Here is a 27,881-nt window from a genome sequence, read left to right on the forward strand (position 1 = left end):
GTTCAACCCATTCCCACTTCCATCAAGATGACCTTTGGGAGCAGTCAATTTGCCAACCATCTCTAGATGATATGCTAAGTCATGTTGGAGGCTGGTATGAATGTCTTGAGGTTAGGAACAAAGTCAGCAAGAAGTACTATGGCATCCAAGGCATTTGTATTGAAGAGCATACTGCATGACCTACTGAATGTTGAAAATTGGTCAGGAGTTCAAACATTTAAGAATCTTTACTTTAAAATGGTTAATTGGAGTGGGCTTACTGGTGATGACAAAGGTTTGAACAAGCTCCCTTGAAGGGACTTTTGAGTAACATATAACCTATGTTCCCTTCACTAAACCTCACATTCTTGCAAAACAAATCTTAATGTATTCTCTGCTTTTTGGTTAAAAAAATGCACATAAGCCAATTACCTTCATCACATTAGCCATAATGTTCTCCAGAGGTTACATCCTCATCATAAACTTTAAGTTAAGGGGACAGGGACATAGTACAATGGGCTAATCAACTCTACCAAAAACAGTTCTGCATAAAAAAATGATTGAGGCCTTTAAAAAAACAAAACGGAGGATTGCTTGCTGTTTTGGTAATCAACTCTGGCTCAGAACACGTGTCCAACCAACAGCAACCAAAATATGTCTTACCATGGTTTGCAAAAGTATACCCGCTTACGTTTTTACAGTTTTCACCACAAATATCATAGTCATTGATTACATTTACCCCCCCAAAAAAACGGCATTTAGTCGCTTGTGCTTTTCCATCCTCCTCCCTTTGCTTGATCCATCTAACTCCAGACCCTTCATTGAAACTTGATCGTCATACAGGACAGCTGTTCAGCTTTCAAAAGAACTAAAATGTAGGTATTCTCTCTAGCTTTTGACCAAGCCCTAACATGATTGTGTAGCGCAGAGTGGGTCCTCAGAGAATATCTGTTACTTCGTGGTATCAGAGTGATCATAGCCTTTACCTTGTAATAAAAAACAGAATGTTGTATTATTGAATTTTGTCATATATGAAGCCCACTCACCAGCCACTTTTCCATATACTGACGCTCTGTAGCAGTAGGTGACATGTAAAAACAGCAATCAAATATTTGAAATGACAGCAGTTCCAGAACTATGAAATAGGACTTTTCAAACAAGATACCATGCTCTGCAATCTTGACTAGCACAGTTATGCATAGTCTGCACTTACATCACCTATATCAAGGACAACATTTCAGAAAACAAACAGCACTGACTGATATAGCAGACTAGATCTATGGAGAAAGAGACCACACTAGGCCTTCCCAGAGACAACATTTTATGCTACCTGACCAGCAAAATCACAAGGCAGTCAATGGAAAGGAGAGACTTCTTCAGCTTAGCGCCCCATGTATGTAAAAGAGTCTCTCCCAAATTTAGAAATATTTGTAACTAAACAACTTTTAGAAAAATGCTGAATACTTATTGTTGAAGGAGGAGCATTCCACATTACACACATCTGGCATGGTTGGCTTATACTCCTTTGTAATTGTTAGAGGTTGATCACTTAGCACCAAAGGGGACTACACCAAAATGAGCAGGTCTCATAATGGTATACAAACTAAATCACGTTAAGTGCGGAATACACCCTTCCTTACACTAAGCTCCTACTCTATAGCCACTTGACTCCAGTACAAAAGGCACAGAATGTGTCCGCTGTGAATTAACTTCCAACTAAATATTGACTCACTCTACTTACACTTAAAAGTGCACTAATAGATCAGAGGACTACAAAGATTTGAACACTAAATCCCACCCAGGTATTGGCTACAGAAGACCATAGTTCTCTCCTTTAAGGGTAATTCAGTGAAATGGCAGAGCAACAAAACCAGCAAAGAAAAAAGAAGAATTGGATTTACACCATCAGGAGATGCAGAAATGACCTGGTGGTATCTCTACTCCATATTAAAACTATGCACCCAGATTGCCACATTATTTACCAATATATTGAAGACATCTAACTTGTAAAAAAGACTTACATAGAACTGCTGATCTGCTGTACTTGTTGAGGTGTTAAAGCAAAAGCAAAACAGGTTTCTTGAAAACGCTGGCCATTATCTGCTGTGGGATGGAAAGAGAAAAAGATGATTGGGGCATTTCCAACTGGTAAATATCATCCAAAAACAAAATTACAATGGCATATCAACTAGAAGGATGACAACATTTGCAGGACGATAAAATGTGCATGATAGATAGACTAATGTGAAGTAGAATGCAGCTCATTACCTAAAAGTTTGAAACTGCATTAAGGCAATATATGTACGTCAAATGATATTTTAGAAGAGGCATTCAGATCAATGCCCTGAAATTAATACAGCATTAAATTAACAAATTCAAAGGGCTAAAGGTTCATAGAGGAGAACAGCATGCTCTATTTCTTCTTAGAAAAGGGAAACTTATTAATTGGGGACAGCTTACCACCACTGCTGAACAAGATCCAAAGATTTCAATTAAAAATGTAACCGAATACTCTACCATTCTTTCCAGGATTTATGCTGATTTGATACTCTGACAATATTTACACAACAAATGTTTAATAATTAATATTTGGTCACTGTGTTTAAATGACAAATCACATTCAAATGAATACCTAATTACAGACACAAGGAAGACCATGCTGTTCTTATTTTTGCACAATTCAAGTGGGCAAAAAGTGTTTTAAAGCCAAACTTTGCTTTTTTCACTGTTTATTAAAATAAGAAGAGAAGATTTGCACATACCTTACTGATTAAAAAAATGAAATCACATGGCAAATCAATTATGTTAAAAAAAATGACTATCTGTGGGGTACACCTTCTAGACCATGGACATTTGCCATCAGTTTCCAAGACACCTTCCAGGCATTAGGATAATGTAGGTTAACCTACAAATTATTATGCAGCATGCCCATTTACATTTCATAAATCCCTCATCTAATCTTAAATCTCTTTTTCTATTAGCCTCTGCCTCAGTGATTAAAGTTCTGATTAATATTTAAAATAAATGAGATCGCGCACCGGAGCAGCTAAGATTGCTGCTCGGTAACAACGCTCCTGAGTTGCTGAGGACTTTTTAAAATGTATTTATTTTTTTAATCGGAGGGGCGCATTTTAGACGGCTGACCCATTTCTTCTTCAGAATTTGGTGTAAGAACGTTTAGGGAGCAGTATGGTGAGTTTTTTAATCTTTTAAACTATGGTATTCCAGAGTTTAATTATTTCAACCTGCTGCTCCTTTTCTCACAAGAATGCGGCCAACCATTTTGAGAAGATCGTCTTTATTCTTCAAAACAAAATTTCCCTTGGCTACCCTCTATGTTACCCACTATAATTTTGATTAATTTGGGGAACTTTATACTTTTTTTTTTTTTACATTCTTGGATGTCGTCTCTGAAGTTGTTTTAGACAATTTATTCTGTTTTTCTCATATAATTTTCAATATTCGTCCTTTAAGGTGACCTAATCGACGGTGCAGGAACATAAACTAAAATACTGTATTAAATATACACTGCATTGCTAAAATGGAAGTTCCTCATACTACAGAAGTATCTGTATCCTCAGTTTCTAATTCTAATGGTCGTAAAGACTCCGGGGGCCAAAAAAGAGCTAAAAAAAGACCCATCCTCTACAACCAAGTCTCCATTGCCTCTCACATTGGAAGACATTATGGATTAACTTAAGTTAATAAAGCCTTTTGTTGAGGAGACAAATATTGCGTTACAATGAATTGAAGAGAAATGGTCACGTCTGGATTCTAGACTTTCTGAAGTGGAACACAGGATCAGTGACATACAAGATACTACTACTAAAGTTGATAATCTGACTAAGGAAGCCGTACTAAAAAACAGACAGAAAATTTGGAAAATCGTAACCAGCGAAATAATCTTCGCATTTATGGCATTCCGGAAGGCTCAGAAGGCCAAGATTTGATAACATTTTTGAAAACTCATATTCCAAAGATTGTTGGTCTACAGAATACTACGGTTCAACATTCAGCGAGCCCTTCGTATTGGTCCTCCTTCTACATCTAAACCAAGAGGAATTATCGCCCTCTTTCTAAAATACTCAGATTTAATGACAGTTTTAACTGCTGCCAAACAACGTAAACAAATGTGGTCAGGCCAAAAGATTTTCTTTAGCCAGGATGTGGCCACGGCGACAGTCAAAAGAAGGAAAGAATTTCTGGATCTCCGACCAGCTTTAAGATCTATGAATGCTAGATTTGGCCTTATTAACCCTTATTTCTTTAAGGTTACCTTCAAGGACAGAACAACTACTTTTGAAACCCCTCTGACTTGAAACAATTTATATATAGTCACAAACTGGAGGCAATGGAACTCAGCAAGACTGGATTGGTTAATGTGGGATTCTTAAACTATTTATTTTTTCTTCACAGATATTGAAAATGCTGAAATGTCAAGTTGAGAAAATCCCCTTTCCGATTGTGTCTATATTCTTGTATATCTCAACATCATAGTGTTCTTTCCCTTGTTGGTAAGTCACATCGTCAGTGTTAAATACATTACGTTTTAATGTCTCTCCTTCCTCTTGCTATCTAATTATTTTAATTCCTCAGGGGTACTGTTGCTGATTGGCCTCTAATTTTCTTGCTCTTCCCTTTCTTCCATCCAAAGTATATTTTTCTTTTCAAGACAATTATGACTGAAGCTTCTTGGCTTTTCGTCATTTTTTTCCTTCTATCAATGGGGTGTTTTTTCTAACTCTTTACCTCTTTCTCTCTTCTACTTTCTTCTTCTCCTTCTGTCTTTCTTTTTTTTATTATTTTTTTTACTGTACAATGCAATGTTGGCATCAACGAGCAACCTCATTTAGATATGTGTTCATAATTTTCCCTTCCACCTTATTCTACGATTCACATGTTGTCTGTATCTTAGGTTTCGTTAAGGTTCTGTTGTCTAAATGTCTTCCATCATTTAAATGACCAGTCTTTGTATTATTTTATGGAATGTTAAGGGTTTACGTAATCCGGTTAAGAAAGAAAGAGTGCTCCAACATCTCTCTAAATTGAATTGTCAGGTTGCTCTTGTACAAGAAACACATCTTATGCAGCAGGGCTTTAAAAGTTTAAATAGAAACTGGGTTGGTCATGTTTTAGTTTCCTCTGCAGCTCATACCAAGAATGGGTTGATAATTTTGTTTTACAAATACAAGTTATAGAAGAGATTAGAGAGGTTACAGGTAGATGGATTTTACTGACAGTTTAAATGAATGGTGTGCTATTTTCCATTTGCATTGTTTATGGTCCAACTGGAGTACAGCCCCCATTTTGGGTTAATTTATCTGCTTTACTACTATCTTGCAATTCTGAAAATCTTGTGGTAGGAGGTGACTGCAATCAACTTATGAATCCTTTTGCTCGTCGTTCTCAAACTCGTTCTATCCCTAATAAAATGCAAAAAGAATTTCATCAAGCAATCTCCTCCAGAGGTTTACGTGATATACGGAGAATTGCACATCCAGATGTATTAGAATTTACTTTTTATTCTTCAGTAAATCACGCATTCTAGAAATGACTATATATTTGCTACACAAAATATATTACAGTCACATTCACATGCGGACATTGGGTCTATTCTTATATCAGATCACGTCCCGGTAACTATTGATTGGAACTTTCCAGGAAATTCCCCCTTTTATAAATCGCTGGCGGATTAATAACACTTTATTGCAAGACCATTTATTTATTGAACAAGTTACAATGTTTTCTAAACAATTTTTTATGCACAATTTACCTTCCAACACTCAGATTAATTTTATATGGGGTGCATTTAAAGCTACTGCTTGAGGCTTTATGATAGATTATGTTGCCACTAAAAAGAAAGAAAGTTCTGAAGTTTCCTCTCAATTGCTTGCACAAATAAAGTGTCAAGAGCATGAGTATTTCTCCTCTAACAAACCAGATACTTTATCCAGGTTGATAGATGCTAAATTACAATACATTAAGAAATCTTTGGAAAGTGCATGTGGTACTCTACTCAAAATAAATCCACATTTTATTGGGGGGGGGGGAATAAAGCGGGTAAACTATTGGCAAATTATTTAAAGATTAAAAAACAAAAAAGTCTAAAATTACTGTCATCACAGACACATTTGGAAACAGACACACAAATGACTCAAAAATCCTGGAATGCTTTACTGACTACTATACTACAGTATTTACTCCTGAAAATACCTCTAATATAACTGAAGTCGATACTTTCTTCCGATCTATTCCTCTGACACAAAGTAGATCTGTCTCTGTTAGACTCTGAACTAGGAGGCAGAAAATAAAAATACCATTATCAAACTTCTTAAAGACAAGGCCCCTGGCTCTGATCTCTTTTCAATTGAATTTTATTGAACATTTGTATCTATTTTAGTTCCAAAGTTATTAACACATACAATATTTCATATCACAAGATCAAGCAAAGGGCACTTATTTCTGAAGCTATGTTGTGCGTGATTCCTGAGAAGGATAAAGATTTATCCAAATGTGGTAATTATAGGCCTATATCCTTTATCAATGTTCACTGTAAAATCTTTGCAAAAGTCCTTGCCTTACGGATGAATCATTTTATTCCAGATTTAAATAGACATTCATCAGTCAGGTTTTGTTAAGGGGCGATACATATCCGATAATTCTAGAACTTTTTCTCAATATTATCCATCTTGCTTCTAAGTCCAGGGTCCCTATAGCTGCTATAACTCCTGATGCTGAAAAAGCCTTTGATCGAGTTTGTTGTGATTTTATGTTTGGAACATTAAAATGGCATGGTTTTAGTCCTCATATTATTAAACTTATTAGTATTTTATACTCCTCAACCTCTACATCTATTTTAGTCAATGGTAAACACTCCCATTACTTCCTCCTACTCAGAGGTCCTAGACAAGGTTGTCCTCTATGGCCTCTTTTATTTATATTAGCCCTTAAGTCCCTTCTAAAGAAAATAGGGAGGTCATCTAATTTTTAAGGATTTAAGTATAAAGACAGATAAAATTCATAGCATACGCTGACGATATTTTGCTTTCACCTCTAATCCTCTAAAAACTATTCCGGATTTTTTTCACTTACTATGAGAATATTCAAGTGTCTCAGGGTATAAGCTTAATGTAGACAAATCAGACGTTTTGCCATTAAATGCATATTGTTTACCTGACATATTTAAAGATACTGGTTTTACTTGGAACTCTAAGCACATCAAATGCCTGGGCATATCCTATTCTATTAAAGACACTATTCGAATTAATCTCAAAGAGGTTGAATCAAAGATTTTGAAATTGCTTAACAGATGGTACCCTCGTTATCTAACTTGGTAGGGAAGATTGGCCACAATCAAAATTATGTTTTTGCCCATTTTAAAATGTTATCTATCTATGCTCCCAGTTAAACTCCCCTCTGGTTCTTTAAAAACTATAAATACATTATTTATTACATTTTTATGGAACAAACGTAAATCTTGTATGTCTTTAATCAAATTACAAGAACCTAGAGATATTGGAGGTGTAAATTTTCCGTTCCTTAAAAGATATCATTCTGCATTGGTTTTAAAACAAATATGGTTGTCCCTCTCTCCCACTTTTCACAACGGAACCTCTCTATGGAGTTAATTGGAGCACTCACAAATTACACCATTTACTTTTAGAGATGCAATTCGGCTTTCAAAACCCCCTAAATCCCTTTTCTCTCCCATAATCACTCATTCTATCTCTAATGCCAAGCCATTACTTATTTCCTCTCACGCCTCATATGAGAACCTTAAGCAAACTCCTACATGGTGCTATAATGTTATTAAATTTCATAATAGAACTTTAGTCCGGAAAGCATGGATGCCCAAAGGCATAACTCTAGATCATTTAATTTTAGATAATGCTGTACTTTAATTTCAAGATATTCAGACATTTCATATCTCCTCTTATTATGCTGTGCAATACCAAACTCTCTCTGCTATCCTCTATAAATTGTTCACATTCTTTGGATACTCCCTGTTCTACACGGCCTATTTCCTATCCTCATAATTTTTCCTCACATGTCTCAGCATCCTTTATATACAGAACCCATACACATACCAGTCTTGTGAGACCAAAGTCTAAAATAGAATTAGCATCGGAGCAGGATTTCAATCAAAACTTTCCTATATGTACATGGAAACAAATATGGTTATGGTCAAAACTCCATACAACATCCCGTTCAGCATCTACAACCCAAACATTATTTTATTTTTATAGTAGGTTGTACTATACTCCTATAGACCTTTATAAATGTAAACTTACTACAGATAGCAAGTGCTGGTCGTGTTCTAAAGACAATAGCCATTATAGGCACATGGTTTTTTTAGTGCCCTACAGTTCACACTTTTTGGGAACAAGTTTGGGATAAAGTCAATTAGATTTTGTCCATCAATGTACCTTTCAGTATATTACATATTGTTTTGGCTAGTACCTCATCTCTTTGGCATACCCAGTACCTGCTAGGTAAATTGGCTGGTTTACTCCTTGCTAGTGCACTGCAAATTATAACTTCTAATTGTAAAGCTGCCACAAAAATATCTGTTGTAGCTTGGTGGAATCTGATTTGTTATAATCACAGAATGGATCAAGCAAATGCTAATACTACTCAACCCAGAAACACGTGTCCAGAGATACACAGCACTTGCTGCACCTACTAAGGTGAAAGACTTTGATTACTTTTGTTAATGTGAAATGAATCTGACTGCATTTATCAAGATGCATTGGGGCCAACTTTTTGCTGGAGTGTGAGGCAGTGTGCTCCCTTTTTTTTTGCACTGTGTCGAATGACGGCTCCCTTGAGCTAACGGGCTGACGAGCCTTGGTGAGGCACCTGCACACCAGAGTGGTACATAAACCTGAGAAGACGTTTGGTGGCATTTCAAGCAACCCCACAAAATATGCTGCTCTCTGCTGATGACGGGCGAAACCCAGAAACACGTGTCCAGAGATACACAGCACTTGCTGCACCTACTAAGGTGAAAGACTTTGATTACTTTTGTTAATGTGAAATGAATCTGACTGCATTTATCAAGATGCATTGGGGCCAACTTTTTGCTGGAGTGTGAGGCAGTGTGCTCCCTTTTTTTTTGCACTGTGTCGAATGACGGCTCCCTTGAGCTAACGGGCTGACGAGCCTTGGTGAGGCACCTGCACACCAGAGTGGTACATAAACCTGAGAAGACGTTTGGTGGCATTTCAAGCAACCCCACAAAATATGCTGCTCTCTGCTGATGACGGGCGAAACCCAGAAACACGTGTCCAGAGATACACAGCACTTGCTGCACCTACTAAGGTGAAAGACTTTGATTACTTTTGTTAATGTGAAATGAATCTGACTGCATTTATCAAGATGCATTGGGGCCAACTTTTTGCTGGAGTGTGAGGCAGTGTGCTCCCTTTTTTTTTGCACTGTGTCGAATGACGGCTCCCTTGAGCTAACGGGCTGACGAGCCTTGGTGAGGCACCTGCACACCAGAGTGGTACATAAACCTGAGAAGACGTTTGGTGGCATTTCAAGCAACCCCACAAAATATGCTGCTCTCTGCTGATGACGGGCGAAACCCAGAAACACGTGTCCAGAGATACACAGCACTTGCTGCACCTACTAAGGTGAAAGACTTTGATTACTTTTGTTAATGTGAAATGAATCTGACTGCATTTATCAAGATGCATTGGGGCCAACTTTTTGCTGGAGTGTGAGGCAGTGTGCTCCCTTTTTTTTTTGCACTACTCAACTGTTAATTAAAAGAGACAAGCTATGGCTTCCTCTCACCTCTTGTCATACCACTTTCATACCTGTCATACCACTGTTAATAATGTTTTTGAACCTCCTGGAATGTCTTTTTTTCCCCTTTTAGAATTGATGGTTGCACTGAGAGCGTGATTTTCATCTTGCATTGTTTTAATTTTTCTTTTCCTTCTCTTTCTTTAGTAAAACGTAACAGAAATGCTAGTTTTCTATAGTACAATATTTTATTCCAGTTGTGTATATAAATTGTTTTTATAAGTACAATTATCATTATGACTTTTTTTAAGTTAAAATGTATTTATCTTATTGTACTAGTGTATGCTAACTTATTCAATAAAGCATTAAACTAAAAAATATTTAAAATAAATTACATTGAACCTGGAATTTAGAAGACACCTCTTCCAATTAATTGCAAATATTTACATTTAGAATTTTAAAGTACTTGTGCAATCAACATTTTGCAGCACTGCCATGTAAAATTGGTACAGAGCATAAAAGAGCTAGGATAGGGCAGAAATGTTAAGCATGGTAATGGTGGGCTCTTGTAGGCATCCTCAAACGTGTGGGGCAATATTGTGAAACCCACTGTTTCATCTGTTTTCTTGGAAAGGGAAGTCTCTGGTTTCACAGCTTGTACTGACAAAGATGAGCAGGAAAAATTATAGGCATGGAATTAAAAATTATTTTTATTTCTATCAGCTGCAACACAGTACTAATAACACATTTGTGCCTCAACAAACTCCACATCAACAAATTAGCTATTATTGGCCAGACACAATATGCCTCATCACTTCAGGCAGCTGGGGCAAAACACCCATGAAATGCATGGCATATGGACACCTGTTGTGCAACGTACTTTAACTCAATATCCAAAAGAACGCTTAATAAAATGCGTTGTTTTCCAGATACTATTCATTGGACTTCAAGTATATTAGGACATTAAACTGATAAGCACCTTACACAACCCAGATATGTACTTGAGGGCTGCAATTCTATAACAAAAACTGGGCTTTCGATCACAGCAAATCACAATTTATCTAGTTCATGGGGGTTTAGACTATGACAAATAAACTTGGATTTTAACATACTTAAGTGGGCAAAGTGTGCTTTTTCAAATAAAAATGTCTTCTGTATTACTTCTGGCTTAGTCTCAAACACAAAGTGCCTCATCCATCAAGTGCACATGAATCGAAGTCCTCTTTATGACTGGTATACAAAAAGGAACAAACATTGACATAGGCAAAAGGGCTGACCTTGACTACCAGCCTTTCTGGCTTTGTCAATGCCCAATTTATTTTGTCACGTTTTTACAAAACTTTATTGCTGGGGAACTGCCAAGCCCTTCGTAATCTTAAAAAAATAATAAATAAATAAAATGGCAAAAAAATTTAAAAAAATAGGCTACATTTAGCAACCGTCCCCATCTTTTTACTTCCATTCACCGGCATGACAAAGAAAATGCCTTCTTTGCTTTGAATTCATTATAGTCACCAGGTTTTTAAACCCAGATCAACCTCCAAAGAAGCACTGGCAAAACCAAGAGGAGTTGCCTACGAAAGCCATTTGATTTGTCAATGTACTCATTTAAGCCAAGTTGTAGGGCAATATTTGCTCAAAGTTTTTTTGTTTTTTTAAATATATGGTAGCACGCCACTTTTTTTTATTTATTTATTTATTTTTTTTAAACTTTCCGCCATGTTGCAAAGCTGCAGCACTGCTGAAAAATATGCCCATAAAAACACATTCATAAAGCCAATAGTTCTTGTGGGTGAGGCATACTGACTTTGCCAATGTTTATTGGAACCTGGCTTTTGGAATCACATTTAACTAGCAGTGGATTATAGAGAGAATTCACATTCCAGTGCATCTGGGCAGCTTCTGCTTTTGACAGCCAGTGATGAGAACAAATGTGAAAACTGTCACCTCACCTAAAGTATTTAGATGCATCACGTAAATAATGTACTGAATTGAGAGACAGTATGGACGAAGCTTTAAAACCATGTCCCATGAAGTATAAAACATTTCCTCATGCAACGTAGCAAGTAGAATAACTGACCGTTGAGTGCCTGAGCATATTTTGCACCCAACTATCAAGGCACACCGCTCTACCTCAATCACAAGTTCCACTGTCCCTGTACTGATGGCTAGCGAACAGCACAAGCAATTACACTTTAAAAGTAGAGGAGGGTGAAATATTCTGTTCCGCCTGCAGAAGTGGTGGAATTTTGCAGACTGAGCTATGCTTGTAACGTGGATTTCAGGCAAAATTCCTCCAATCGCCATTTGGGTAAAAATTTTCAAGCATGGCTCCAAAATGCTAAGTTGGAGAGCGAGATGTGGTGTCCCCTAGTGTGATTTTTGATTGCTAGGAGGACATTCAGCAGTATTTTCCCAACACTGCTGTCTTGACTGTTTGCAGTCTACTCGAGCGATAGCATAATCAACTCGAGTCACTGCGCCTTCTGGTGTGCTGTGGGTGGCGTTCGCACTGATGTTTCAGTGTGGAATGCATTCCTGGAGCTAAATCACAGCTCAGCGTGCCTAATTCCACCCGCTGGCACAACTAAGTGAAATCTCAAAGTTTTTGTTTAACTGTGTGGAATTCCGCAGTCTAATTCTACCAATCCCTAATGAAAAGCGCTTCATAAAAAGTTAACAGTAAATGATGTAGACTTGAGACAGAAACAAAGGAGACAGAACTAGAATACCGGATACGGACAATAACACGTTCTTCACTGAAAGTTCATCAGCAAGGTTAGAGGGAAACATTTTAGTGGAATGTGAAATTTATGCTCCAGAGGATGGATTAAATGTTGGATGAGGACAAATGTAATTATGAGGAAAATGATGCAGTATCAATGATGTCAGTGGTTATAGTGGCGATTAATTTACCTTTGAAAATACCTGGTGCATTTTAATAGAGAGAAGACCAACAGTTTGCTATTACACATCAGCGAGGAGCTTCAAGTGGTGTCTTATTCAGACTCATGAACATTTCATGGGCAAGTAAAACAGGGCCCAGGGGTGTGGAATTTAATAAAATATCTACGTGCCCATGGGACAGGTTGCTTCTTAAATCTACTGGTCCTGTTAAAAAAATAAATATATATATATATACACACACACACATATATATATATATATATATATATATATATATATATATATACACACACATACATATATGCATATACATATACACACACACACACACACTTGTCCCTTTGGTGCCATGTAGTGTGGCGATAAATTATGGCAGCAATCTCAATATGTGAGAGCTCAGATAATAGCCTATCTGATTATGCCAGGGCTACTACTATAGTAGGGCTTGAATGTTTGCAATTTCAATCCCTGCTACAGCAATTTCCTTATTTTGTTACCTCTCCGCAGATCTACATGCTGGGGCTGACAGAATCAGTAAGCAATAGTTCCAGGGCTGGAATGCCTTTGAATCTGCAAACCTACTAACTTGCATGTCATAAGGATTTTCACTGGCTCTTCCCTAATCTTTTCCCATTAAGAGAAAGGTGAGAAATTTGCTTTTGACAATGGCTGAAATAGACGATCTTTCAGGGTTGGGGAAAAAAGTGGTTGGAGGCAAAGTGAACTTGTAAATGTTCAATAGATTTTCACAAGTCAATATACACACATTTCTTCGTGCTAAAATACAGTTCACAAATATTTTCTAGGAGTAAGATTTCATGGTCTATTTCTGTAAGTTCTTGTGAATTCATGAAAGCCTCAAATTCAAAGACATTTATCATGGGTGTACTTTTGAGACTTCCTTTAAGAATTGGATCCCTAATTATGTCTGGCGTTAAAAAAGACATTTTGATTTTATTAAACTTCTATTTCGCTCTCTGTCTATCGGCTAGCTTCACAGTGAGTGATCACATTCTGCTCTTCCACAAGGAGCATATTGGCACACACAGTAGTTTTGTCCAGTGCCAGGAACTACTGTCACAATCCACGGCGTAAAAGGGTGCACCACTGCAAAAAACACGAAGTGCACCCCCTCTGGACTCACTCAGTATGTGCTGTGCAAAGGGGGCCTCCTGGAGGGGGGCTGTGGGGCTTTGTTACGCCACTGGTGGCAAAGTGTACTTTTTAAAGACCAAACATTTTTTTTCCTTTTTGTTAGTGTTTGTCACAATGGTGAGGGTCTGGCAGCTCCCACAACAATAAAGCTCTACAAAAAGCCATGTCAAAACAAGACCGGCATTGACAACCGAAAACCCACAAAAAAAAAAATGTTGTATCGACTGGCTTTGCCAGTGCTTGTTTATTTTCATGCTTCCCATAATTTTGTTGAAAACGGTTACAATGATTTTCCATTAGGAATATTTTTGGGAAATACTAGCATGCATCAAAAGATTTTACTAAATGATGCTAAAAAAAAAATAAAAAAATAAAAAAAAAAAGAATATAGCACCTACATTTTCAGAGTAGCGAAACGTTTTTTTTCCCTATTGCACTTTTTACTGAAATTTTATTTTGAAGGCAAGGAAGGATCACTCTTGCTTTCAAGCTTCTGCAAACACTTGCACCTAATAAGAGAGCATCCTGGCAGACTTATACTTTACCTCATATTATCAAACCTTTCAAACGTATATACACTTTTCTTCCCTTTTTTTTTTTTTTTTTTTTTTTACTACAACCACTGTCAGTACTGTGACCTCAAAATGTTAATTTACAGCGCTCATCCTAATAATGAACCATAATTATTGAACCATAAATATGACTTCAATCAGCATTAACATTTGGAGACACAAATTACCTCAACTGCAGACAGTTCCCTTCTCTGTAAACTGGCAGCCAAAGGGTTTGTGCTGCAAGGGGTAGAGCCTACTTGTCCTAAGGACAAAATAAACATGAAAACGTGTTGCCCTTGACCCCCAACAATATGTCCCAGGCATTGGGCGATAGGAATTCCACATCCCTGAGGGCTTATTGACATATCTCTAATTGGTTCATCCACGATACTGCAAAAGGTTGCTGAAGGCATGAGGTGCACAAAAATGTCAGAACAGATGACAATACCGTGCACACATTGCTTTATCTGTTCTGCTCATTTAGCCTCATTCCTACTCATCACACCGGCACTGCCACAGGGTGCATAAGCTGGTAACCCCTCAGAGCAGTGCGCGCATGAGAGCACCATCATGATCACATATCCCTCAGATACAAGATATGAAATAAGTGAACTTCCTGTTCAGCTGGGAGGCTTGTTTATATACAGAGGATGCTACTCGCACATCGACATGCGCCACCTAGGAAAAGGCATTTTTACAATAAAGAGAGTGTGATCAGAGTAGATGTGTCAATAATACAGAAGGACGATGCTGGTGAATTCTAGTTTTATGGAATATTCCGTGAACTCTAACATCCACTTTGGTTTTCTTGTCTAGTTTTTAGGTCGAGCCCAGGCAGCGCATGTGCTGTCAGTGCGAGACAGGCTGTATTCCGTATAGGGGCTTTAGCCACGCCCACTCTTGCCTTCCTTTCTTTGTTGTGCTCGACTTAAATGATTCACTCTTATTGGTGCATTGAGCGAAATGTCCCTCCTTTCCGAACTTAAATTTCCCGCCCAGGGATCATTCACTAAGAGAACATTTTTGTTGCCCATCACACTATGTCACACTTCCTCCTGTGAAGCGTGTGATGGCCCCGCCTCCTTCCTCCCGTCTGGTTTCAGTTTTCCCTTTAATCAGAGCCGCGATCCTTTCTCCTCACAGATATAAAGTTGAGCCTTGTCAGGGTCGAGTCTGCGGGTGCACACTCTAGCATGTGCATCTCGCTTGAGAGACTTTTCAGTAAAAGGCTTGAACACACATCTTTGCTCGGTTTCTTTTCATGTGTGTTTTTTGATTTTGCTTCTGGGTGCTGTTGTCAAAAGATGACAATTAACTTGTTATTTATTTCTCGTTTCATGCTGCACTTCAGGCGGCTTCTAGGAGCTATAAATAACAATTGTTACTATATAACGACACTCCGTTGTTATCTGACCTAAGAAGGCTGGAGGCGGATTCTGGTTCGTCACACCGGAGGACCCCAATTACATCATTTGCAAGCCTTTAATCCACCAATCCATCTTTAATCACTTAACTTTGCTGGCCACATTTCAACCGAGCCAGAAGGGTTTGTCAGCTCACCAGGTAATGTGTCCCCAGCGACTTGAGTAGAAAGTGCGTGACTGAAGATAGAAACGGATATATTAATACTCAATGTGTGGGCCTATTCCAGACCCTGCGCCCCTTCGTGCATCCTGTTTCCAATGACCCCTGGTGTACCACTTCCGGTGTTAGTCTGTGTCTGCTAAATACAAAGATGTACTCATTAAATCTCGTAGACTCAGTTATTCAACTTTTGATGATTAAATAATGATTAATTTATAGGACAACGGGGCCACTCCATGCAAACAAGAACCGGCGTTTACACCTATTTTTTGTCATTCATGCAAGAATAAGTTTTAAAATTATGGGAGACCATCTATTTGCATTCCTTAGGGAGAAACAAGCATGAATATGCATTAAAATGAAACACTTTGCTGAAACCCGCATTGGCATCTCAATGGGCTTTTCAGAGGCTCACCTTCCAAGCCTCACTTTGCCCTCACTTAATGTTGCTCTGGAGCAGCGGACACCTCCTACTACTTGCAGCTTGGAATTTGGATTCAAACAATAGTGATTTTTTTTTTTGATTTTTTTTTATACACTTTTAATCTTTGCAGGCAGATGTCCCAAGGTACATGTTCATTTCATGAAAATCTAGCGCAAAGCTAGCCGTTTCACCTGCATCAACCCTACATAGAGGTGCTGTAGTACTTTGTTTATGACGGACGGCCTACTTCGTTATTCAACTAGGTGTTTACCTGTCAATCCTCGTAAGCCTTATTTTTGTCACAAGACTCATCTGTCACTCTCTAAGCCTGCCATTCTTTTTAAACGTTTGTCAATTAAACATAGTAATTACATTCCTGCAATTGCAAATCATTACTTTTTATGTCGAGCATGCTGCAGCTAGAGGAAGAAGGTAAATGCAAGTGCTTTAGCACTGGAATTATGTGGCAAGAAAAGTCCAGTTATCAATTTACAACACTAACAGCTCTAACTCAAGCAAATGCGGGACCTACTGCACTGCAAATGTTATTAACTAGCATTTTTGCTCACAGGTTTAGCAGTGAACACAGGAAACTGACAGTTATGAGAACCCCTCTTTTGTGGTTTACCACGAACAAACTTGTGAAGAAGTGTGGTGGCCATACAGTAATTTTGAAATGCAGGAGGAAGGTGAGAGCAACAGGGTACATAATGTAGGGGGAGGGAAGTTGCCAGCGACCGGACAACAAGAAATAAACAAGAGTGACAAATCTCACAGTAATTTTGTCAAGCAGGAGGGAAGGTATGCAACAGTGCAGGAATGGGTTTGAGCGTGGGAGTGACAGGACCAAACTTAAAGAAAATTTAAAACAAGAGTGACGGCCACAGAAATTCACACATGGCTGAAGCATTAGACGGGGTAAACAGCAACACAGGACAGGGTGAAAGGAGCAGTAAAATTCCAGGCAGAGAGAGGAGAATGGGCAGCCAAGTAACACAAGGGATGGGGCAACCAACACTACGGATGGCGGGAGGAGGGTGCGAAGGGAACCAGACAAGCACCAACGGGGGTGGGGGAGGATACGAAGCAAAGAACACTGGGACAGTGGGGGGAAGGGGATTTCAAACATACACTCCTATGGAGTGCAACAACTCAAATAAAAAAAGCAAGGGGGAAAAGAAAAAAAAAAAAATTGAGTACCTTCAGAAGCATATGGCCGGTGCAAGGAAACTGACTGCTGAAAGGAAGCTGTACTTGGTCCATGTGCCATAGAATGGACTGACATGAAGAGAAAGCAAAACCGGGAAGCACCAACCAATGACAAGCAAGTTAATGAGCGACAATGAAGCCAAACAATAGTAAGGAGTGCACTGTTTCAGGAGACACCTAAAAAGTGGTCATTCCCCTTGCACTTTAAGGGATCACCCGCTTAAATGCCGGACTTCCCCTGCGTTTTTGACATAAGAGGTTGACCGGTTCAATTGTCACAGTGGTCCATAGCACTCAATACTTTGTGTGTGGATGTGCTCTTTATGAAAGGACAGAATATTGTCACTCACAGTGAAGTTGGCCAATGGCTGAAGTGGGCAGGCCCACTGCTCTAGGTCATATGTTGCAGAGGGCAGAAGTTAATGGTCATGACACAGCAGCAGACCAATGAGTGACAAGGGGTAGCCGAAAACCGCAAGGAATAGTATTAATATTGTATATCATTTTAGTTATAACAAAAGGTCTTGGCTAATGCCAGATCTTAAGAAAAGAAACAAATCGTACAGCAATTAACTCATCTTTATTGTGATACTGTCTAAACCTGGTTTCTCCAACGAGTACCATGTGAGCTACTGGTAGCTCTCCAGCTACCTGTAGCTGTGTGTGCGCAAGTCAGCCTATGTTTCAAATTACACTTTCACCAGTAGGTAGGTATAAGTAGGACCTACTTTCCATAGGAAAAGTGCTTTTTGTGTTGCTAAGAACTTTGGCGCGAATTGAAGAATCTTCATGAAAGATTAAAAAAATTAAATTTTGCCAGTCACGTCAGCTGCTGTCTGAAAAGGTTTGGGGTGATTTGTCAAGTGGGGAGATTTTGACATGAGTTTTCCTCATGCACTTCCCCACAGGTATTTTTTAGACAACTAGAGCATGAACAGCTGGATAACATTACACCATATTTGGCAAAACGCTAGATCTTGGTCCAGAAAGAGTGCTTTTTTAAATTTGGTGCAAATCTGTTCAGTAGGTTTGGCGTAACTAAGAAAAAAGATTCATTATATCTAGAGACATGGAAGGGCTGCAGATGCGACAGCTTTCAAACTGAGATCTGATTGGCTGTGACCACCTCAACCAAGGAGTAGTCCAATATGTTACTTGTGAAGGAGGTGTGGGGGTGGGTGGTTGGGGGACTGTAACCCTATTATCCTCACCAAATACTTCCAGCCCTGGGGTGTGGGGTCCCTGAGGCTGAAAACAGCCTGGGTGAGGGGCCACACATCTCCCTTCCCAAACAATTTAAAATGCATTATCCTCATGGTCTTTGGTCTAACCCTGTTTTTTTCCCTGCATATCCTCTGCAAATTCACTGGTCGTGGTTGAGGTTGTGCTAGTCAATCAGATCGCAGATTGGTCCGCTCCACGAACTCTCCGTAGCATGATAAATAAATAAAAATGTAAATGACAATTTCTCCAAAACTACTGAATAGAGTGACACCTAAACACAAAAAAGCATTCTTTTTGGACCAAGATCTAGCGCTCAGCCAAATTTTGTTTAAATTCATTCAGCTATTTGAGCTGTAGCAGTGCCTACAAATCCTGCTTAAGAGGTCTGCTAGTAGGTTGTGTATCCCTGGGATATACTCTACTAATAGGCGATTGTGACTTAACCACATCCGAATCGTCTGTGCTAGAAGGGACAATTGAGATTAATGTGCCCCCCCACCCGGTTTCTGCAGATAATACATTGTTGTCATGTTGTCTGTCCTTACTTACACTGTTTTGTGTGTGATCTGTGGTTGTAATGCTTTGAGTGCCAAGAACACTGCCAACAATTCCAAGTGGTTTATGTGGTAAGTCTGCTGGGCTGAGTCCCATTCCCCATGTATGGTAAGAATGTGGAGATGGGCTCCTCAACCTATCATTGATGCATTTGTGGTGATTATGGCCTGTGGCACAGGGTCCTGAAATGGCCACCCTTTTGATAAGTTTGTGTGATTCCACCATTGCAGAGAGTTGCAAGTCTGGCGGTCCAGCAACACTAGGTCGTGAAGTTAATCCTGTACCTGAGACCATTGTTGTGAAAATCGCTATTGCAGGGGTCTCATGTTTAGACGTGCATTGGGCACTATTGATATGCAGGATGCCATCATTCTCAAGAGTTTCATAATAAACCTTACTGTGTAAGTTTGATTGCATTGTAGTTGAGATACGAGACTGTGGAACATTTGAATTCCTTGTGTGTTTGGATAGGCAAATGCTGATAGTGTTCAGAATTGCTCCCAGATATGGTTGTATTTGCGCTGGCTGAAGGGGAGACTTGTGGTAATTGATTGGGAACCCAGGACTGAGTAGGGTACTGATTATGTATTGTGTGTGTTGTTGACAGGTTTGACTGGTGCTGGCTTTGTGCCAGTCGTCCAGATAGGGAAAGACATGTATATACTGTCTTCTGAGTTATGCTGCAACCACTACTAGACATTTGGTAAATACCTTTTGTGCTGTTGTTACTCCAAAGGGTAGCACTTTGAATTGGTAGTGCTTGCCTGCTATCACAAATCTTAGGTATTTGCGGTGTGCTAGATGTATGGGAATGTGGAAGTAAGCCTCTTTTAGATCCAATGCGGTCATGTAGTCTTGTTTTTGTAACAAGGGTATGACATCCTGTACAGTGACCATATGGAAATGCTTTGAGAGAATGTACTGATTGAGAAATCTGAGATCGAAGATTGGTCTGAGAGTGCAATCCTTTTTTGGAATGAGGAATTAGAGAATAGACTCCTGCTCCTTGTTGAGTGACAGGTACTACCTCTATTGCACCTTTGAGTAGAAGAGATCCTACCTCTTGTTTTTCAGCAGAACAATGTGTTTCTGAGAACGCTTGTATGAGCGAGGAGGAATATTTTGTGGAGTGGAGAGGAGTTCTAGGCAATAACCATTCTGGGTAATTGACAGTACCCATTGACCTGATGTAATTTTGTGCCATTGATGGTAGAAATGTTGCAATCTTCCTCCCACATAAGGTATGTGATGTGTGGGGATGCAGAGAAAGTCACTGCTTTGATGAGGTGGAGGCACCTCTTGTGGCAGTGGATTTGCCCGTACTTCTGAAATTGTGTCTTCTATAGGATCCTCCAAAAGATCCCCTAGAATAAGATTATTGTCCCTGTTTTTGTTGGGATGTAGAGGCCTCTGATGTTTGGGATTTAAAACCTCCTCTGAATTTGGGATTTCGAAAAGTACCCCAAAATGGTGTTGTGTAAAGGCCGCCCATGGTATTCGCTGTATCAGAGTCCTTTTTACATTTTTCAATGGTGTTATCCACCGCTGGTCCAAATAGCTGCTGTTTGTTAAACCGCACATTAAGGACCGCTTGCTGTATCTCAGGTTTGAAATCTGAGGTCCGCAACCAAGCATGCCTTCTGATCATGCCGCTAGTATTTATTCCCCTAGCTGCGGTGTCAGCTGAGTCTAGGGGGGGATCTAATTTGATTGTTGGCAATAGCTTGTCCTGCCGCCACTACCTGCAGAACCCTTTTTTGGTGTTCCGTAGGGAGATATTGGAGGAACTCCTGTATCTCATCCCAATGGGCCCTGTGATACCTGGCTCAAAGAGCTTGGGAATTGGCAATTCTCCACTGATTTGCAGCTTGAGTTGCCACTCTTGCCTGCTGCATCAAAATATGCAGCTTTATCAGGGGAGGAGCATCCCCTGTGGACTGATCTGCCCTTTTCCTAGCTGCACTGACCACAATGGAATCAGGCGGCAATTGTGTTATAAAAATTGGATCTGATGGTGCAGCTTCATATTTTTTGTCCACCCTTGTTGTTAGTACCCTAGCCTTTGTTGGCTTTTTAAAAAGGTCATCAACAGATTTTAGCATGGCAAACATTGGTACTGTTTAGGTGTAGAGGATAGGGTGTTGAATAGGAAATCATCCTATATGGGTTCAGAGTGCAGCATCACATTGCAGTATGTGGCTGCTCTAGCAATCACCTTATTATAGGTGTATTCAGGTGGAGTTGGCCTTGTGGGATATAGATCAGTATCATTAGATGGTATAGGGTCTGGATCATACATATCCCATGGGTCTACATTATAAGCATCGTCACCCATATAATCCCCATGTGAAGAGACAGGAGATTGTATAGAAAACTGTGTGGGTGAAGGTCGTGGTGGAGAATCAGGTGATGGAGAAGTAGGAAGGAAAGGAGAATGCGGTGAAGAAGGCTGATGTACTGTCTTTGGCTTCTCCTTGTGTTTAAATATTTTTTCAAGTGAAGGCCATGCTTCCAGACTTTCTTGGAATGACACTTACCTCTTGGTTATAGGAGGAGAGGCAATAATTTTCCCTGTATCCTCTTGGGCTTGTATTTTCCTCTGTTTATGGTCCATCACTTCAAGAATGGGACTCATTTCTGTTGACTCCTCAGCAGATGGAACCTATTTACTTCCCACAAATGTATGCTGCGAAAGCTTGGTGACTGACTACTTTAATCGAGCCGGAAATATGGTTTCTGAAGCAGATGGAAGTTTTTTCAGCTCCGAAGAGGAGCTTGGATGCTTCGGCTCCGAGGTGGTATGTATGCGTTTCAGTTCTGAAGTGGAAGCTTCCACCTTGCGACTCAATCCCGAAACAGGCGTGGCAGTCTGACGGGTTGAATGCATGTTGGCCTTCTTAGACACCGAACCCGAGGGCCGGTCGTTGAGATGTAATTTTCAGATCAGACCATGGCCAGCAAGCAGCTGTGGACCGAAGACCACCTGTGCTGACTTTTTAAAATGTTTTCAGTGATGGGAAGGGGCTGGTGTACTCATGTACAGCGCCGCAAGAATAACTTGGCTGCCCCCATCTGAGTCACGGTCAGAATCGGAGTCTGTGATGGAAACTGCAGTCTGCCTGTTCCTCAGCGAAAATGTCAGGTGTTTGTTCGGTCAACTTCAATGCCATCTCTAGCTGACACGGTCTTCGATCCCGCAGAGTCTTCTTGGAACGGAAGAGGTTACACAGAGAGTGTTGGTTGGTGTAGGGGAACTTGGCATGGCACCGAGGGCAGATTTGAAATGGAGTCTGATCCATGAGCCTGTGACGCAGTAGGCCCAAGAAGGCTCAAGAAGGGTGCAGGTGCCCAAAAGGGCATTTAATCGATCCCCACGCTACAATCTAATCGGGTTTAGTTAGGAAAACGCATTCGAAAAACGATAAAGACATTAAAAGGAATGATCTAGAACCAAGATCTACCAGAGCGAGAGGGAACATGTCCGAACCAGACGGCGGAAAGAAAACAATCTAACAAAGGACTCGATGCCCATGTGCACTATCACCGAGAGGAGTCATCACTCGATCTTGTGACTCGAAAAAGCTTCTTCGAAGAAAATCAACTTGCAACACTCTGAGCCCAACACTAGATGGCGAACTTATGCAAAGCATGTGAATCTGCAGCTACACATGCCATTGAACACTATATATATTTATATTCGCGAGATGAAAATTTGTAAATTTTCAGAACTCAACAGCTGATGTTTGGAGAAAAATGGCTGAATTTTAAAAATATATTTAAATCTGTTATTTGACCAATAAATCATCCGCTGCTGGAGGAGACTTGTTACTAATATTATAATCTTGAATGCCGGGGGAATGCACCCATGCCTGCTACGTGCTACTCATGGGTTCTACATTCCCAAAGCTTTTTTTTTTTGTTGTTGTTTTTTTTCTTTTTTACACTACTATTGACAACCAGCACTGATGAACTGCAGCGATCACTACTCGTAATCTTGCATTTGGTGGTCACTAACATAATCTGATCCAATGTGGTCACTATTACAACACTAATAATATTAATAGCTCAAGATTATTTTTAATACATATAGGGGGTCATTCTGACCCTGGCGATCATGGACCGCCAGGGCCAACGACCGCGGGAGCACCGCCAACAGGCTGGCGGTGCTCCCATGGGCATTCTGACCGCGGCGGTACAGCCGCGGTCAGATACGGGAAACCGGCGGTGTCCCGCCGGTTTCCCGCTGCCCAAGGGAATCCTCCATGGCGGCGCTGCAAGCAGCGCCGCCATGGGGATTCCGACCCCCTTACCGCCAGCCTGGCTCTGGCGGTTTCGACCGCAAGAACCTGGCTGGCGGTAACGGGTGTCGCGGGGCCCCTGGGGGCCCCTGCAGTGCCCATGCCACTGGCATGGGCACTGCAGGGGCCCCCTAACAGGGCCCCACCAAGATTTTCAGTGTCTGCCAAGCAGACACTGAAAAGCGCGACGGGTGCAACTGCACCCGTCGCACCCCTTCCACTCCGCCGGCTCCATTCGGAGCCGGCATCCTCATGGAAGGGAGTTTCCCGCTGGGCTGGCGGGCGGCCTTCTGGCGGTCGCCCGCCAGCCCAGCGGGAAACTTAGAATAACTGCGGCGGTCTTTTGACCGCGCAGCGGTATTCTGGCGTTTCCCGCTTGGCGGGCGGCGACCCCCATAGTTCTTATTACAGACAAGGATGGAGACCCCTGGTCTAAACAAATTCAAATCCATGAAGGTTTTTTGATTCTTGATGGTAAATCATTTAAAATTGTAGACGGTCTAATTGCATTTATTTCTTTTTACATGGTCACTTACATCCTCAGTCAAAAAGAACCAATGTATCTTACCCCAAATCATTCATAAACCCAACTACTGCAGTCTGAGATTATGTTTCTGGTACAACTTTTATTAAATGTTTAACATCACTGCCAATTATATGGATGCATTCTGTCCAATAAACATGAGGGTTTCTCCATGTTCTCAGCATGCAGCCTTCTTAACCAACGTTGCGACAATAAGTTATCGTCATGGCTCAGGAGAGCATGCTTCCCTGCCCTAAGTAGATCTCTTTGCAAGTCACTGGAAAGTTGCTGTAGTATTTATGACTCACTGAACAAGACAATAACAGTCCCTGTCTGACTGAAACCCTAGAGCTTGGCTCTGAGGCAAGATTCATCCTTTTTTTTTTTTTTTTTTTTTAACAGAAAGTGTCTACTGCCCTACCGACTCGGACATTAGTGGTGACATTAACCTGTAGTGAGGAGTACATGTGCCCCTTGGAAAGGCTCACTCGTGGTAAACTCTGTTCAGGTGTGTGTGTGTGCGTGTGCTCGGACATTAGTGGTGACATTAACCTGTAGTGAGGAGTACATGTGCCCCTTGGAAAGGCTCACTCGTGGTAAAGTCTGGTCAGGTGTGTGTGTGTGTGTGTGTGTGTGTATACACACACACATATATATATATATATATACATATACATACACACACACAGACACGTAGATAGATACAGATATATTATATTTTAACTAAATGGAGGCTGAAATCTATACAAAGATTGTCCTAAAAATAAAAGAAAACCCAGAAAAACAAGCTTACAGTAAAATGTTCAGGAAAAGTGTTTTTAGCAGAAGGGATTTAGGAAAAGAATCTTAACATCTGGAACTAATATGAGGTCTTGGCTTTTTACAGCAGTTCTCCCTCTTGCTCTGCATTTTGCCCACTGGGTGTTTACCCTCTAGGAATGTATGTCCTAAAACGTTTAGTATTTAATGACCTTTTAGGATTTATTGACCTCTACAATTTGAAAACATCTTGCACTCCCTAACTTGCAGTCCGATTACTGACATTAACATATTCTAATCCAGAGTGAGTAGGCCTTCGAGGTTAAAGGTGAAGCAGCCAGCAAAATGTCTTGACAAATCTAACCACCACCACGATTTGGCTGTAAAGAACACCAAAAAGATGCAAACTACGAGCTCCACTAGGGTGCAGGCATATAAGACACTAGCCCTGATATATAAAACTATTTGCATTTTCAAACAATGTCGAGAAAAAAAACTATTTGTACATGGTAAGTGGGAGGACCAATGGTAATCCTCTGCCTTCTCACCTTAGGGCTACTGCATACTTTAGCCTGAAGCAAGGCTAAATATAATCAATTCTGACTAAAAGGGAAGGCACTATGCTGTTGCAGAGTGTCCAGACTGAGCTAAATTGAGTACAATTGCCTTGTGGACGTACTATATGGAAGTCTGAGGTGAAAACGTCATATATGCATATTAGTAATTAAACTACTACATTTTTTTTTTTTTTTTTTTAAATCACCCAACAACATCTATGTATCCTGTGGTGAATCCAGAATAAACTTCAATGTGGGCGGTGTTAACTGTCTAGTCTTTGACTTGAAGTTCAATGTCTAATGAGAAATATATATATATATATATATATATATATATATATTAAAAACACACACACACACACGTATATATACACACACATACACCTGACTGTTTTAGCATACCAATATTGGGCCTGCATTGATGAGCAGAAATTCAGAGTATGAATATCACTTTGTTGTTACGAGCGTGACTATCATAGAAAATCCCCTACTACAGGCTGCACCCTACTAGTAGATATTAGCATGGGTGAGACTGACAAGGAGTTTCTGAAGTTAAATGTCCAACTAGTATTTGTTTTGGTTTTAAGGTTTCTTCATACTCATAGTATTATTGTTACTACTTATACACTGTAGTAGATAGTCGTGTATCTGTTATTTACACTGTACTTTGTACGGATATTTGGGTCCATACTACTAAAAATATCTGCATGTTGCCTTACATGCCTACGCCAAGAAAAGCAACATCCGTCATAAGTATTTAGTCTTAGGAAATCATCTTTCAATGTTACTTCTGATCCTGATTTTGGAAGACGTATATCCTTCTGTAAGGCTCTTTACTAAGTCCCAACAAACCCCTGTCCACCTCCAAAACCCATATGGTTTGCCTCTGTTCAGGTGGCACTAATAGATGTCAAGATCTGACAAATTTTGGACTGTGCTGTACCCTCATGGTTTTTTGAGCAATCTATTCCTAGTAGAGAAGAGGGATGGGAGCCAATGCCCAGTGATCAAATTCAGACTTCGACGAGCGGCTGATTTAAGCCCACTTCAAAATGGAAGGCATTCCCTTTCTCAGGGACTTGTTGCAGGTTAACGATTGGATGGTCTGCCTGGACCTCAAAGTTGTTTGACGGTGCCAATCTTTCCTCCTCACAAGGGGTTCCTGCAATTTTAACGAAAGTCAAAGAAATTAGAGTTTGTCTCCCTTCTTTTCGGTCTCTCCTCTGCTCCTTGGTGCTTTACCAAGGTTATAAAACCAGTAGAGGAATACTTAAGGGCCTGGGGGCTCAGACTGATTGTCTACCTGGACAACATTCTTATCTAAAATCAGTGTCTAGGTCGTCTCTGTCCACTTAAAGCTCACCACAGATCTCCTGGAATCTTTGGGTTTCATAATCAACAGGCAGAAATCTTCTCTAAATCCGGCCCAGTCCACTCAGTGTCTGGGGTTCAGGATATACTCAATCAAAGCTACTTTGAGCTTTTGATTTTGGTGAGCTTTCGAGAAGGAAGACTCAAACGAGCGCTGGTCAAGACGATGGTCTCTCTGCGCCATCTGGTTCGGGTGGTTGGCCTCCTGTTGTCTTCAGTTCAGGCTATATTCCCAGATCCCCTCCATTGCAGGGAGCTGCTGTGTCTAAAGTCTTCCACCTTTGTAAAGTGTTTTCCTATTCCCAGTCTATTCCTCTCTGAGGAGGCGAGGCAGGAACTGCATTGGTGGATCTCCCATATGGAGGCATAAAATGGCAGGGCCATCTTTGGTTCACAGCCAGATCTGGTAATAGAATCAGATGCCAGCGGAGACAGTTTGGAGCATGCTAGGGGAGAATTCTTCAAAGGTGGAAAATGGTCTTCCGCAGAGCAAAGCCTACATATCAGCTGCTTGGAGTTAATGGCAGGGTCCTCTTCTGTAAAATGCTGAACCAGGCCAATGCTGTGCCCTTCTCAAAATGGACAATGTGGTGGCAGTCCGCTAGGTGGGATTAAATCAAAGACCCTCTCAGATCTTGCGCTGGCCCTGTGGAATTACTGTCTGGCCAACCAAATTTCAGTGATAGCGGACCATCTCCCGGGCAAGTCCAAGCAGGTGACAGACTGGCACTCCTGTAATTAGCAGGATACAGGATACCAGCCTGTGGAAAATCCATCAAAAGGAGTTTTAGGATCTCCTGGCACGCTGGGGACCTTTACTGATCAACCTATTTGCATCGCGGCTGGATCATCAATTGGAGAGGTACTACACTTGGCGTCCGAATACCAATGAAGAACTGATCAATGCCTTTCTCCAAAACTGGAGTAGGGAGAGGAGTTATGCTTTCCTCCCCATGTGTGATGATCAAGCAATTATTCACTCGGGTACGTCGCCAGCAGGTGGACTTTGTGGTGATTACCTTGGTTTGG

The 27,881-nt window shown here is 40.5% G+C and overlaps 1 protein-coding gene across 2 annotated transcripts in view; it reads right to left on the reverse strand.

Annotated features, from left to right (window-relative positions):
• PIAS1 (protein inhibitor of activated STAT 1) overlaps window positions 1–27,881 on the reverse strand; it is a 446,958-nt gene that overhangs the window by 291,532 nt on the left and 127,545 nt on the right. For both annotated transcript variants that reach the window (XM_069222860.1, XM_069222859.1), the window contains exon 3: window positions 2,001–2,082. In XM_069222860.1, the coding sequence (XP_069078961.1) occupies window positions 2,001–2,082 (82 nt within the window). The remainder of the gene's footprint in view (window positions 1–2,000; window positions 2,083–27,881) is intronic.

The sequence above is a fragment of the Pleurodeles waltl genome, chromosome 3_1 (genome assembly GCF_031143425.1).
Source record: "Pleurodeles waltl isolate 20211129_DDA chromosome 3_1, aPleWal1.hap1.20221129, whole genome shotgun sequence".
NCBI classification, from domain to species: domain Eukaryota; kingdom Metazoa; phylum Chordata; class Amphibia; order Caudata; family Salamandridae; genus Pleurodeles; species Pleurodeles waltl.